This window comes from Myotis davidii, unplaced genomic scaffold, assembly GCF_000327345.1.
Source record: "Myotis davidii unplaced genomic scaffold, ASM32734v1 scaffold327, whole genome shotgun sequence".
In the NCBI taxonomy this organism is placed as follows: Eukaryota; Metazoa; Chordata; class Mammalia; order Chiroptera; family Vespertilionidae; genus Myotis; species Myotis davidii.
The window spans coordinates 4,696,823-4,711,613 of NW_006298628.1; the positions used below are offsets into that span (position 1 = coordinate 4,696,823).

Sequence of the window (14,791 nt, forward strand, 5' to 3'; positions counted from 1 at the left end):
TTAAAGGAAAAACTTAACAACACTACCATTTTCACATCAAAGATATGTGAAACAGATATTCATATGCAGATTCTCTGCTTAATACTTAATGCTGCATAAATGCTTCCTTTTACAAACATTCATGGGTATTTAATACCCATACATTAAAAGCTTTGAAAAATAAGTGGTTAGGGCATAATCACATAAATTTAAAGTTGGAAGAGACCTTAGAGAATGTCTAAATCCAACTCTTATTCAAAAGTTGAGGCAACTTACGTCTTAAGAGTTTAAGTGATTTGCCCAAAGTCCTACAGCTAATTAGGGGCAAATGTGGAATTAGCAAACAGATTCTGTGACCCCTATTCCAGTGTTAATTTTACAATTATAACAGAGCTTTTCCTTGATAGCATGCTTCTCTTACGAGTAAAGATGACTAGAACCATCTGCAGAACTAAGATTAGACATTCAGGAATTTCTGCGGAATACAGTGGCTCCATTTAAAATGAGACAAAAAACGAAGAGCCTGCCAGTGGAGGTGTCCTGCCTCACCCCACCATGAAGCTCAGCTCTGACCTAAACAACATTCATGGTGTCTATCCCTGAGTCCTCTCCTGTGGGGAGAGGGAGATGAAGTTATCCTTTTTGGATTGTGTTTTTTTTTAAATGGTTGGAAAGTTTGCTTTGCGTCTGTACACTAATACTCTAGGAAGGAGACAAAGAACTTCAGGTAGTGGTGGTGTTGCTTTTTCTCCCCTGGTGCTGCTAAACCATCTTCCTCCTCAGAACCTAGCTCTATCCATCTTTTTTTTTTTTTTAATTCTCACCCGAGGATATTTTTTCCATTGATTTTTAGAGAGAGTAGAAATGAGGGAGGGGACAGGAGAATGAGAGAGAGAGAGAGAGAGAGAGAGAGAGAGAGAGAGAGAGAAACATCAATGTGAAAAAGACACATTAATTGGTTGCCTCCTACATACGCCCCTATTGGGGCTGGGAGTTGAACCTGCAACCCAGGTATGTGCCTTTGACCAGAAATTGAACCCAAGACCCTTTGATCCTTTGGTGTATGGGCTGACCCTCTAACCACTGAGATACTGGCCAAGGCCCAGCTCTGCCCATCTTGATCACCGGAAATGGATGCCATAGCTCACAGTGGACAACTTCCTGGAGTTTCCATGACCGTCTGTCTATATTGAAAACCATCAGTTTTTCTGTGTAGGATTTCTCCTGTAGATGACTTCTTTAACCCAAAGCAGCTTTTAATTGAAGACGGAGGGTAAAGAGTAGAAGCAGACGTATTATCAGATGACTTCGGGTTTTTGTTTTTTTTTGCTTATGTGATAAGAAAAGGATCTGATGTTCCAAGACTGAGTCTTCAGTTATTGATAACAGACAGTTATTTTGTGGATAGTCTTTTCCATGCTATTAGACTCTAATTGGGATGGGGAGATTAGATGCTAACTCTCGGCCTTTTGTTAAATGCAGAAGGACAAGACTTCCCATCAGGTCACTGGCCAGCTCTTCTGTGTGGACCTGGGTTCATGGCCTTTTGGCACCCTTGGCTGACAAGAGTGTTTCATGCAGCACTACGGGGGGACTCTTCCAACTGGCAACAAACTCCATGGTATGCCTGTCCTATTGATGCAAAAGAAAGTGACCAAATACTTCTCTGGTTTTTAAATATCATAAAATCCATGTCCCTGATGGGAAAACAAAGGTTTCACAAAAGTAGTAACATTGGCATTATCTGCAAACAACTTCTGAATGGAGACAGTGTTTCTCTGTTGCCCACGTGAGCATGACCCTCTGGATACTAAAAATGGTACAAAAAAGAGTTTGGAACTGAGTTTGTTTTGAGAGTGATTTGTTAGGTAGGGGTATCGGTTTTTAAAAACAATGTGGAATGCTCAGGCGTGAATCATCTCTGGGGCCAGATGTTCACTTCAGCATGGCTCTGTGTTCTCCTCGGGCTATATGAGACGAAAACTCATACCGATCATGGCTTCGATACCCACACATGTTACACTCAAAAGGATCACGAAAGCCGTGGCAACCCATGTGAATGGTGAACATCACATAATCCAGAAAGAGGACTCGACAGTGGTCACACCGAAACACATCCATCATCTCCCCTTCTTTGTTGATCACTTTGATGGAGTCTCGTGGGCAGATGGGTGGGGGCTTGAGGAGTTCATAAGAGCGGGGTATCTCTTTCAGAAGTGGTATCCCATTGCGGGCCCGAGGAGGGACCAGGTGATTTTGCTGGTAGATGTGATTCTGGCGTTCTTCATGGTTGCTGTCAGTGTCTGTGGAGTCATGGCCACTATTGTTGGGGGAGAGGCCTCTTTCAGTAGGTAGGCTCTTCTCTGGCAGGTGGATCTGTTTCTTTTCCAGGTCCTGCACGGCACCATTCGGCATCTCTGCACGGGTAAGGGCTATGGGATATATGCTGCTGATAACTGGGACCATCTCTGAGGTGGGAGCAGGCGGCGTCTGGACTAAGGGGCGCAGTGCCTCGGCACCAAGATAGCTGATGGCATTATTGATGGCTTGGTCCATCATCCGGGTTTGTATTATCTCACTCTCTTTCTCGTACATATAGCTGGGATTATAGTTGATATCAAAGCAGTGGCGCTTCTCGCCTAGAATAAGTAAAAAGAATGAATTACAAAAGGCAGAGCAATTATAAAATGATTTTCCAGAGTCCTTGAAAAGAGAGGAAGGACATGTTGCTTGCAGGTACACCCAACCCTTGCAGAATGGTTCCATACGGTGCTGACGTCTCAGGGGACAGTGGCTGACAGCACACGTCAGGGCAGTCCACATAAATTAGGTTAGCAGGCAAAAGGGGAGTCAGAGATGTCATTACGTTGAAACTACAATGTGAGTTGTTTCCACTGCTCTTGTCAGAGGGAAACTCTGGAGGAAATGAAGCAGAGAACACGAGGACAAGGTTTAGTGGGGGCTCCTTGTGCAGGGGCACGGGGGCGTCTGCACTTCTGTGCATGAACTACTAAGACACAGTCAATTCCCCAACTTTTATTTTGCTTGTTATTTTCTCCTGGTAACACTACGGGAGCCAGCGGGATGGACGTATTGCCAAAAGCGGGGATGATGTATGACTGGCCTGCAGCTTTTAAAATAGCTACAGAGGTAGAAATAATAGCTCCAGAAACTCCCCACTCCCTACACTTGCCACTCCCCAAACACATCAGCCACCAGACAGACTGAGATTTAAGTAAAAGAGCTTCAAATGTAGAAAGTTTTAGAAAAGCTTTCTTGATGAACGATCATGATCTTTGTCCCTTTCATAAAGTGTGTGATTCTTTTGCTTAAAAAAAGGTATCACTAATATATATGTGATCATTAGGACCTATCTCACACTTAACTGAAAAAATTATTTGTGGTCACCCTTTCCTACTTCTCATGTCAAACTGCTGAGAGATTTTGAAAACAGAGTTTAGCCACCTTTAGGGCGTGTGGGTGTTGTGTGTTAGAAAACCAAGGCTCTCTGGCCACAGGAAAGGCAGGAGCGGGGCCTACAGAGATGGCAGATGTGCTCAGTGGTGAGTGGCAGGTCAAAGGGAGAGAAGCGGGAAAGATGTGTCAAGAGCTGGAAGTGGGCATAAATGTGATGCTTTTTCGTTCTGCAGACATTGGGTTCTGGAGAGATTTGCTGAACCATACCCTCTCTTCTGTAACATTTCTTAGGCATGCTGTGGTTCCAAAATTTGTCACCACCAGACAGTAAAGGGTTCAACAATGAAAAGCCAATATAAGAAAACAGAAGGATTAGAAGAACAAGTTCCTTTTCTTGAGATCTTTCCAACCTAATAGGAGAGAAATAAGATCTGTATATATGGAACTGGAGAAAAATGCTAAAAGTTGTGAAAGAGATGTGCCCTATGGAGGCCTTTGATTTTATTCTAAATGCCACGTTTGAAGCATTTAAGCAGGAGAGTAATGTGTCTTCTGTAAAAAGAATTATAAGGCAAGGTGGTTTGGTACAAATCATTTACTTAAGTGTTAAATGAATGCAAACATTTCAGGAATACTTGGGGTAGGGAAATCATTCTTGGATAACCTAAATTTTGAGAAGAGTCTTGAAATGGTAGGATTTTAATTTTTTCATAGAGGTAGGCGGGACATCCTAATTGAGGGAGAAGCATGAATGAAGGTAGAAAAGGGGGTCTACAGCAGGGAAGACTGAAAGTCTGGATATAGCTAATATCAGACAAATGAAATAAAGTATTTCTCAAGCTTCACTTAATCCTTCACATTCTGCAATATTCACACACTAGGGTGGTTTGGTGGTTGACAGTATGAACATTAGAGTCACATGGACTGGATTTGATGCTGGCTCATCAGTTACTAGTTGCATGACCTTGGGCAAGTTACTTAACCTCTATGGCTCCAAGTCCTCTTGTAAAATGGGGATAATAATCGTATCTACCTCGAAGACTCCCTGGTAAGCATTTAGAACAGTACCTGGCACACAGAAAATACTTGGTCAACATCAGGGTTTTTTTGTTTTGTTTGAATCAGTTTCCTTTCTTTCTTTTATTAAAATAAGTCAGTTTTTTAAGAAAACGGTGTCACGCCTTAGTCAGTTTGGCTCAGTGGATAGAGCGTCAGCCTGGGGACTGAAGGATCCCAGGTTGGATTCTGGTCAAGGGCACATGCCTGGGTTGTGGGCTTGATCCCCAGTGGGTGGTGTGCAGGAGGCAGCCGATCAATGATTCTCTCTCATCATTGATGTTTCTATCTCTCTCTACCTCTTCCTTCCTCTCTGAAATCAATAAAGACATATATATTTAAAAAAAAAGAAAAAAAAGAAAACTGTGTCACTAATATATATAGAAAACCAGAATCACTTGCCACAAAAAGAAGGTAACTATGAAAAATAAAGATGATGAAACAGAGTAATCAATTCAATTTTGATCAGACTCTACTGTTAGTACTTGAGACAAAGATCTGCCCTGTCTTTGTTCAAAACAGAAATCACCAAGAGTGTTCAACAACTAGCATTAAAATAAGTTTCAATCTTTCTTCTTGATATAACCAGGGAGATTGAAAAAGAACTAAAAAGAAAATAAATTTCTTGCCATGTGGATCAAGGTTTTTAAAAGTCCTGTGGGCCTCCTGGCACTTTGTATCCCACATTTTGGGAGATACTGAAAAAGGTAACACATGGTGGGACCACATGATGGGCATTCTGAACGGTCAACCATAAGGTTTGGATTTGAATAAACAGCAAACCACGTCATGCCCTTGAGCAAGGGAGGCTTGTGGTCGAAATGTTGTTTTCAGGATATTAATGTAACAGCAATGTGTAAGATGAACCAGAACATAGAGAACTGGAGCTAGAAAGACCAGCTAAAAGATTCAATGTAATCGAATGGATTTGTCCCACATCCCCACTATCTTAAGGCCAACCTGATAGACTTTAGACAAATACCTGAGAGAGAAAATATGCAAAGAAAAACATCCTGCCTTGGCAACTCAACAAAAAGCAACAGAAAAGCAGACATTTGCTTCCTTATTTCAGCTTCCAGATCAGATGTATCTTTGATCAAGGCTGTTTGGAAGAATGAGACTGACAACAGGAAAGCCAGCTAAGGTCACAATTGTTCATTCCCTAAGAGTGAACAGAAGTGATGAACTTTGGTTTCTTGGCCTTTTCAAGGTTACTGATGATTTTCCCGTGTGGCCAGCTCACTCACCTCCCCATACCAGGGTCCCTGAGAATCTTTTTATCTTTTCTCCCAACAAAGAGGCTCCATAAATTTTCTAGGGTGGGACAGGTACAACACAAACTCTGTTCTTATCCTTTCTCCCAAGAGTTGGTTATACTTCATTAGGCTGACAATTTCACAATCTATACCACCTGCAGCACATGTCAGAGAACAGCTGAGTGCTAAAGTTGTAAGAGGCAAAACATTAAGAGGAAAATGAACCCCTGGATGAGTGGAAATAGGTGACTGTGTTCTGCGGTTAACGCAGACCATTGTTCATTGTGAAGAGGATGGGAGAGCCTCAGATCTTCACGTGCACGCACCCTGCAGTCATCAGATCCCCTCATCTCTGGGTTACGGTAACTTGAGTCGTGCAGATGATTATCAGTCACCTGTAGACTCGATGACTCAATGTGTATGAAACTCAGAAGGGGTAAGCTACAGTAATTGAAAAGCCAACAGCTCACGTTTCTTTAGTAACACACTCATAAAAAAGGTTAGTCAAACCACAGCAGTGTAACTGCTCCCAAACCTGCACGGCGCCTCTAGTTCAGCTTCTAGTCAAAATCATACCACACCTTTGAATGACTAATGATAGCAGCTTTAGGCTGAATTAGAGGTTTTGCTTCCAATGAAAATACAAATGGCAACAACAAGTCCTAAGTTTAGAAACCAAGGCTGCTTGGTTGGGCCATTCCCTACCGTTGATTTTTTAAAAAAATATATTTTTATTGATTTCGGAGAGGAAGGGAGAAGGACAGAGAGATGGAAACATCAATGATGAGCATCATTGATTGGCTGCTCCTGCACACCCCCTAATGGGAATGGAGCCTGCCCTTGAACAGAATCGAACCCAGGACCCTTCAGTTTGTAGGCCAACGCTCTATTCACTGAGCCAAACCAGCTAGGGCAGTGGTTCTCAACCTTCTGGCCCTTTCAATACAGTTCCTCATGTTGTGACCCAACCATAAAATTATTTTCATTGCTACTTCATAACTGTAATGTTGCCATTGTTATAAATCGTAATGTAAATATCTGATATGCAGGATGGTCTTAGGCGACCCCTGTGAAAGGGTCGTTCGACCGCCAAATGGGTCGCGACCCACAGGTTGAGAACCGCTGACCTAGGGCCTGTAATTACTTTTAAAGGTGTTGATCCCTAATATTTAGGCTTTGGTAACACTACTAAGCAACCACCTGTCCTGAATTGCTGGAATGTGGCCAGGGTATATGATTGTTGGCTTCTAAGTGCCAACTTCAAAGTACAGAATCACAGCCTAAAGCTAAAAGGGACCTTCACTGAGCATGTGGATTCCATCCTCTGCCTTTAGGGTCAAGGTACAAGACCTACCACCCTAATCTGTTTACTTCTGGTCTTTATAATGCACAGTACCCAGCACTGTGCCTTACATTGTAATACTAATAAGAATAGTTACTATTTATTGAGCCTCTACTATATATCCAGTGCTGTCCTAGGTACTTTATATATTGCCTCATTTTACCTAAGATGAATTATCATCTCTTAGACATATGAAGAACCTAAAGTGTAAACAGGTTGATTAACTTGTTGAGGTTGCTCAGTTGGTAAAATGGAGAACCAGGATGTAATCCCAGTATGTGTTTCAGCATTAACTGCTGTTTCCTGGTCGCTACCTTGCCCAAGGTGGCACAATCCCAGCACTGCTTTGTTCTTTAAGGACCAGCACCATGCATTCAAGAAATATCTATGATGCAGAATTGTGATGTCTGCAAGGTGTTCAATGGAGTGTCTGGCATATGTAAGAACTCAATAAATGATAGATCTATCATCATCATCACCATCACACCATTTTAGGAGCTTTGAGGAATACACACATAATTGCAATCCATAGGAGATGCAGCATTTACACAGTTTCTTACAAATCAATATCCTTAATACTATGTGGTGAAACCAAGTATAGAGTAGCCAAGAGAATGAAAAGTACAGACCACTTCTCAAATATGCCACACATAATACGGCACAAATATCAATCTATTCTTTAAAGTTTTCTTACAATGGGAGGTGGTGGTAGTGATGGGAGGTGGTGGTAGGGAGGTAGTGGAGACAGACATATATATAACATAAAGCAGACGGTTAACCTTGCTTTGAGTGCAGAGGGAGAGAGCTCAGGAGAGTAGGGGAATTAGACCATGTGTACCTTTAAGGGCAGATGTGAGGGTGGGCACTTCAGACAGAGCATGGGAAGAACATTACATGGAAGCAGAACAGTATAGAAGTGTGAGTACATTGTGGCTGAATGAAGGGAGTAGTTGGCTGAAGTAATAATATTAGAAAAGGTAAATTGGAGACAAAGTGTGGAAGGCTCAGACTGCCTGCATTGTTTGGATTTTATTCCAATGGGGAGCCACTGGAAGTTTTTTTTTTTGAAGAGGGGGAAATGATTTAAACATTATAAAAATAACACAATTCCAATATTACCATCATCATGATGGGTAATGTGAAATATTCAGATTTGCTTTGTTTTTAAGTTTCTTCAAGTCACTTGAATGTATTGCTGCTACCTTCATACAATTTTCCATGTGTATTATCACTTACTGCAAGCATATATCCAAAAAGAAAAAAGGCAGGTTAAGTAGGGCAAATGGAATATCTGATGATGATTATAGCTCTAATCTCAATCTAAATAAGACTAAAGTGACTAACACTTCTTCCAGGAGGAGGAAAGCAGAGGGGAGCCACAGAATAAGAAGCAGGAAGGAGAGAGAACAGAGAGAGCTGTGGGGGTGGCAGTGAGGAAAACTGAGCTGCATGTAGACCACAATTTTTTTTTATGCTGCAGAAGTCTTGTCCTCTGTGAAGTGCTACTTGGATGGTGTCTGTCCTGATGGAGTCACCAGTGGGAGATAACGTCTTTTCTCAAGAAAACACACCATGGGGGGAGGATGAAGAGGGTAAAAGGGCCACATATATGGTGATGGAAGGAGAGTAGACTTTGGGTGGTGAGCACACAATGAAATAAGAAATGATGTATCACAGAACTATAAACTGGAAACGCATATAATGTATTAACCAATGTCATCCCAATAAATTCAGTAAAAAAAATGAGAACACACCCTTGAAGGAGAACGACTGCCCTTTTTCAGAGCTTTTCTTCCACGAGCTTCATGTCTAAACTCATCCCTGTCCACAGCCCCCGTGTCCCACACATGACACACACTGCTCTGGGTGCCCCTTAGACTGCAGTACTTTTCAGCTCTAGGTTCTGGCCCTGCTCTGTCACCTATCTCTCTGACCCCCTTTCCCTCCTTGGTAAAAGAACTTCACAGGGTGGTTCCTAATGTCCCTTCAAGATCTAAAATGCTATGACTTAATACATATAGGAGCATGGATTCCAGCCTTTTGGGACAGGGTGGGAGAAGTTACTTTGTGCTTTTAGAAACAGGTATTAAAACTGCTGCTGTCACTCTGTTAACCAAAGCGGATAATTTCTCTTCAGTTACTTCACAGGAGAATTGATGGTGTTTGCTGAAGTGTCAAAACCTCACTCATATGTTTACCGCAGGTGAGTGAGATATTTTTTCATGTTCATTTAGACATGAAAACTTCCTTTAATAAAGTCATGCATAAAATAAAATAAGGAGATGCTATGGTCTGAATACCACATCTGTTTTTGGAAAAAGAATGAAAATCAGAAAAAGCAATATGCAGAAATGTCATCATTTCCCTCCTCCCCTCAGGAAAGAAATCTGGCCTCGATTTTGAGCCAAGTACTTGAAGATGGCCTAGTTAGACGTATAGTCCAACAAGTTTATAATAGGAGAAAAAGATTCAGAGAAAGGACAACCCCTAAAAGGGTTGGGCACTAAAAGTAAAGTCTTCTTGCTCTTTGAAAAGAACAACTAAGAATAATTATTTTGATGATGGAAGGTGCTGATTTCTAATGAATGCGTGTCAATTTATTTCCCATTTTAGAGAAAGTGATACAAATTTATTGGAGAATTAGGGAAAAATGATTTTATTTTTCTCCTATTGATGTAATTGCACTCTTACTCTTCAATAGAGTCATGGTTTTTGTGTTTCTAACTGCGTTTAAACTTAATCCAATAGGTCCCTCTTCCGCAGTTCGATTCTAATGGATGAGAAATGTTACCTACTGGTAATTATCTCTAGCCTGCTGGGAAAGTATCAGGCTGACCTGATTATATAATTTTACCCTTACCCTCATAGTTCAAGAGGGCAGGGAAGCCAAGGTATGTCTGAGTGCTGTGCAACTGTCAGCAAGGATTAAAGAGAGTGACTCATTCTTCCTTCACACTTTACCCACTGCCATTTCCCTGGCAGCTGATCTTTTCAGAGAACGGAGAGGAAATATAGGAGAGAGAAGAGAGGAGAGAAGAGGGGAGGAGGGAAACATTAGCCCCTTATATTTTACATCACTTCATATCACATTGTCATAATGTTCCTTTTCCAGCCCCCCTTGATATTTTCTATCAAAAAGATTGATTCAGTTAGATGACTAAAAAGCTTATAAAAATATCTCTAAAAGGTTCAGGATATAAGGTAATGCTAGAAGATTAGAACAATGTTTAGACACAGGAATATCACGTGCGTGGCAGGAGCTTTATAACCATCTCATGATGAATGAATGGACAAAAAAGTGAATGAACAAGCAGTGATTTCTAAGTCAGATATATGACTGCTGAGCTAACACAGCTGTTTTATAGAATCTCAGATTCATCTTATTAAAAATACCCCTAAAATATATGATATGGTTCCTAACATAAACACCATACCTATACAACCTTGAGAAAAGAGTTATATAAAGTCATTCATAAGAGCTTGATAAACACAAAGGGTATTCATAATTGCTACCTTTTCTAACTCATCTCACAGACTTGTAGAATGATAGAGCTGGGAGGGACCTTTCTGATCACTTCATCACCTATTCGGTCTCCTCATTTCACAGATGAGTAAACAGAGGCCCAGAAAGGTTACATGATTTGTCTAATCACACAAACAGTTAAGAAATGACTGAGCTAGAATCAGAACCTGGGTCTTTTGGCTTCTAATCCAGGGTTCTTCCTACTGCACTATACCACAACTTACCAAAAAACTTCCCCAATTATTTGGGTGCCCTGAAGCTCTGCAGTTACTACACCTCAGTGCAAATTAAGAGCTAACTCTACTGGGTTTCTTGATTCCACAAAGAGAGAATGTGATGGGTTCAGAAGATGAAAGAAATCAACCTACAAGATCAGTATCTCTCATGAGTCTGGAAATGGAGGCATGAAAATCCTCTGGTCACAATGGTAACAAACAAATGGAACATCAATCCCTGATGCAACGAGTAAAATGACATGGACCTGGACATATGAAACATGTGGGTTTTTGTTGGTTTGTTCATGTTAATCCTCACCCAAAGATATTTTTCCATTGATTTCAAGAGAGAGTGGAAATGAGGAGGAGAGAGAAACATTGATGTGAGAGAGACACATCGATTGGTTGTCTCCCACGTATGCCCCGACCAGGGCCAGGGATTGAAACTGCAACCGAGGTACATGCCCTTGACTGGAACTGAACCTGTGACTCTTCAGTCCAAGGGCTGACTGAGCAAAACTGACCAGGGTAAAATATGTGTTTTTAAATCCATGAAAATACCAAAGCAACTTTTATTATATTAGGTAGGGCTGTGGCTCAACAATAGGTGTGGGGTAGCTATAAGAACTAGGTACTTTCTCTCATATTTTAGTTCTCTTAGACCAAAATGCATTGACCATAACTGAATTTAAATTAAGGCACTTTACATTTTTTTCTTGCCCATTTCCCCCCATGAACCTCCCCACATCAGCTAGAGTCAAAACTTCCCCGAATTAAATTATGCTCATGGCATAGAATAACAATCAAAGCTTTCTTCTGTACTCCAGTCACAACTTCTTCATATAAGCAGAGCTCAAAAGAGATATGAGCAACATCTTAAAATAATATCTTGACATCACAATTGGTCCACTGTGCCTAACTCCATATGGAAGTCACTACATACCTCCTGACATCTTTCACCAAGGAGAGGAAAGATGGTAAGGAGGAAGGGGGTCTCTCTGAACTAAAATGCAACAACTATAGTCTGACAAAATTTATTCTTAAAGTGACTAAAAGGGTACAAACACTTTTCAGCTAATCAAAATAAGTAAGCATAAATATCAAGTTAGGTAATTTTGAAAAAATGGGTTCTTTCATTATATCTCTATAATTCACATAAAATGTCAGCCTGTAAGAAATTATCTAAACCAGAATAAATTAACAAGATTTAAAAAGCAGATAGGCACTTAATATCGGTAAAAGCTATTGAAAAGAATAAACACAGAAGGACTGGAATAAGACATCAACAGCAACAGCAGCTTTGGAAACACAGACTGACAGATTTCTAAAATATCATTGGTGTCGAGCGAGGTCTATTTTCATGTGATAACTATTTTTGTTCAATAGCACTTTCAATTTATAGCAAAACTGATACATTTAATTCAGCTGCCTACTTCACAAATACAAATCTATTTTAAATATCATGGTCTTGTTTATATAAGCATCTGGGACAGTTCAGCAAAATATCTCTGCCCTTCAGCAGTCCTAATACTTTAATGGACATAATTATTTCTTAGTCATCTCCTTATGTTGTATTTTTTGACAATGTGAAGACCAATGGCATAAAAATTAACTCCAGTAAGATAAATGACTAAATCAAATCTTATTATTTAAATCTATGTTTTCCCAAACACTTTCTCTAAAGCCAATTATGAATCAAATTCAAGAAAATATGGCAATACGTTTTAGAGCATGACAAAAGTTTTGAGCATGATAACGGAACCAACTTTGTACAATATAATTACAAAAGATTACAAAAAATGTTATCTTGAACATCTTACTTGCACAAACTCATGCAACATAGGTCACTCAGAATAAAGAGGAAGGCATAGCATTTTAAACACCAACTCCATTTAGGAAATTGGATACCAAATACTCCCATCTTCAGTTGTGAAGATTCTTTAGTTAAAATATTTTATTCTATTTGCTCTAGTTCTCAAAATGAATCACGAAAAATAAACGTGAGCAATGGAAAACCAATAACCTTATTTTAACAGAAATGAAGTTAGGAAGGGCCTGTGTACTAAGCGTCCTATGTTATCTCATTCAAACTATCTGCCAACAACAGCAGGAAAGGGGTTTCTTCTTACCGATGAACTTCTGAGGCATTGAGCTTTTTCGTTTGGCCACATTGCTGGCTAATCTGTCCAGAACGAGAGCTCTTTCACTTCCCATCTCTGCTTTGAGGTGTCTTGCCTCCGCACTTGCTGGTTTGGGAAAATGTAAAAAGAAGAGGGGGGAAAAATTGGTAAATGGGGAAGAACAACAAATAAACTGGAAGAAAAAATGTCAGATATCTGGTACATAATCTTTTGTTACCGGTTATTATTGCTCAGATTCTTGCCCGGGGGACCTGCTGTGGTCAGTGAAGACAGCAACAGGGCACATTCAAATCTTGCAGTCCTTACGCTGAGATGGAAAAGCCCACCCCATCCCCAAACAGTACCTTCATTAGCAAGAGGAAGTATTAAATAAACAGAATGGACGTGGTTGGTTGCAAAAAGATAGAGAGATCTTCTAACCTCCGATCAGCCTTCTTTCTGATTCTGAGTAACTGCGTGTGACACCTGCAGACTGATATAATTCTTCTTAACAACTTTGGGAAAAAAAAAAAGTATGGTGCCCCAGATTTACTGCTCTGTTTATGTTAATAGCACTTTTGAAAATAGATACTCTTACCCAGACAGCAAGAAATCTACTCAGTGATTTGTGTATTGAAATTGTGAGTGGTTTTTTTCTTTCTTTCTTTTTTTCCCCCCAGCATGCTTCTTTCAGTTCCTATCTTTTAAAATTCTATTTCTCTGGGCTCTGCATTATCTGTTTCATATGCTCTTCACATTTAAAAATGGTCTCAGTTAAAATTTCCCTGAGCAACACGTCTGTCTTGAAATTAAAGAGCAATTTGTATAATGCATCTTTATTACATTTCTAATGAAAAAATGTGAATAAAAATTGCCTAAGAAAGTGATCTAATTGTTAATCCACGAACAGACCTTCCAGTGGTGTAGGCCTGTGGTTCCCAGCTGTGCCACCGATTATGAGCATGTAAGACACACCTATGCGCAGGCCCCACTTTCAGATCAATTAAATCAGGATCTCTGGTGTAGGGGCCTAGGCAACAGGTTTGTAAAGGTCTCCAAATTATTATAAAATGCAGCCAGAATTGAGAACTACTAGAAGAATATCTAATCAACTAAACAGTTAGTGGGAATAAATATAGTATAATTTACTCTTGTACAGCAAGCAGTCCCCTATAAGAGTTCATGCTTAAAGTTCAGAGATACAAGCTGCTCTAAATATAGGGCTTTAAACTTTAACACGATTCTACTAAACCCAAGCTAGAGACCAGCAAACTTTTTTTGTAAAGGGCCAGATAGTAAATATTTTAAACTTTAATGGGACACAAATTGTCTGTGTTCCATAGTCTCTTTGGTTTTTTATTTTTATTTTTTTAAAATATATTTTATTGATTTTTTACAGAGAGGAAGGGAGAGAGATAGAGAGTTAGAAACATCGATGAGAGAGAAACATCGATCAGCTGCCTCCTGCACATCTCCTACTGGGGATGTGACCGCAACCCAGGCACATGCCCTTAACCGGAATCGAACCCGGGACCTTTCAGTCCGCAGGCCGATGCTCTATCCACTGAACCAAACCGGTTTTGGCCTCTTTGGTTTTTTAAACTCAACCCACCACCCTTTAAAAATGTAAAAACCTCTGTACACAATCAGGCTGCTGGCTACATTTGGTCTGAGGGTCACAGTTTGCTCACTCCTGCCCTAAGCAAATATACTGTGATACTACAGACAGTTCTCTCTGTTTCATTGTAAGCATTTCAGGAGGTCCTAATTAAAATGAAGGATCCATACATTTCTAAAGTCTTTAAGGAAAAAGGAATTGGTTTTAGTTACATAATGAGAGTAAAAGGCAAGTGATAATTGCAGAATACATCCACCCCACTCCC

General features: G+C 40.2%; 1 protein-coding gene across 2 annotated transcripts in view; it reads right to left on the bottom strand.

Moving 5' to 3' along the window:
- Positions 1–903: 903 nt before the first annotated feature.
- Positions 904–14,791, bottom strand: part of IKZF3 (IKAROS family zinc finger 3) — a 74,974-nt gene continuing 61,086 nt past the window's right edge. The window contains exons 1-3 of one of the 2 annotated variants that reach the window (XM_006774312.2): positions 13,147–13,514; positions 12,918–13,034; positions 904–2,618 (exon numbers count right to left, since the gene is read on the bottom strand). In XM_006774312.2, the coding sequence (XP_006774375.1) occupies positions 1,915–2,618; positions 12,918–13,002 (789 nt within the window). In that variant the 5' untranslated portion in view covers positions 13,003–13,034; positions 13,147–13,514 and the 3' untranslated portion in view covers positions 904–1,914. Of the gene's footprint in view, positions 2,619–12,917; positions 13,035–13,146; positions 13,515–14,791 lie in introns of those variants that run through there. The other variant, XM_006774309.2, reaches the window with a different exon arrangement.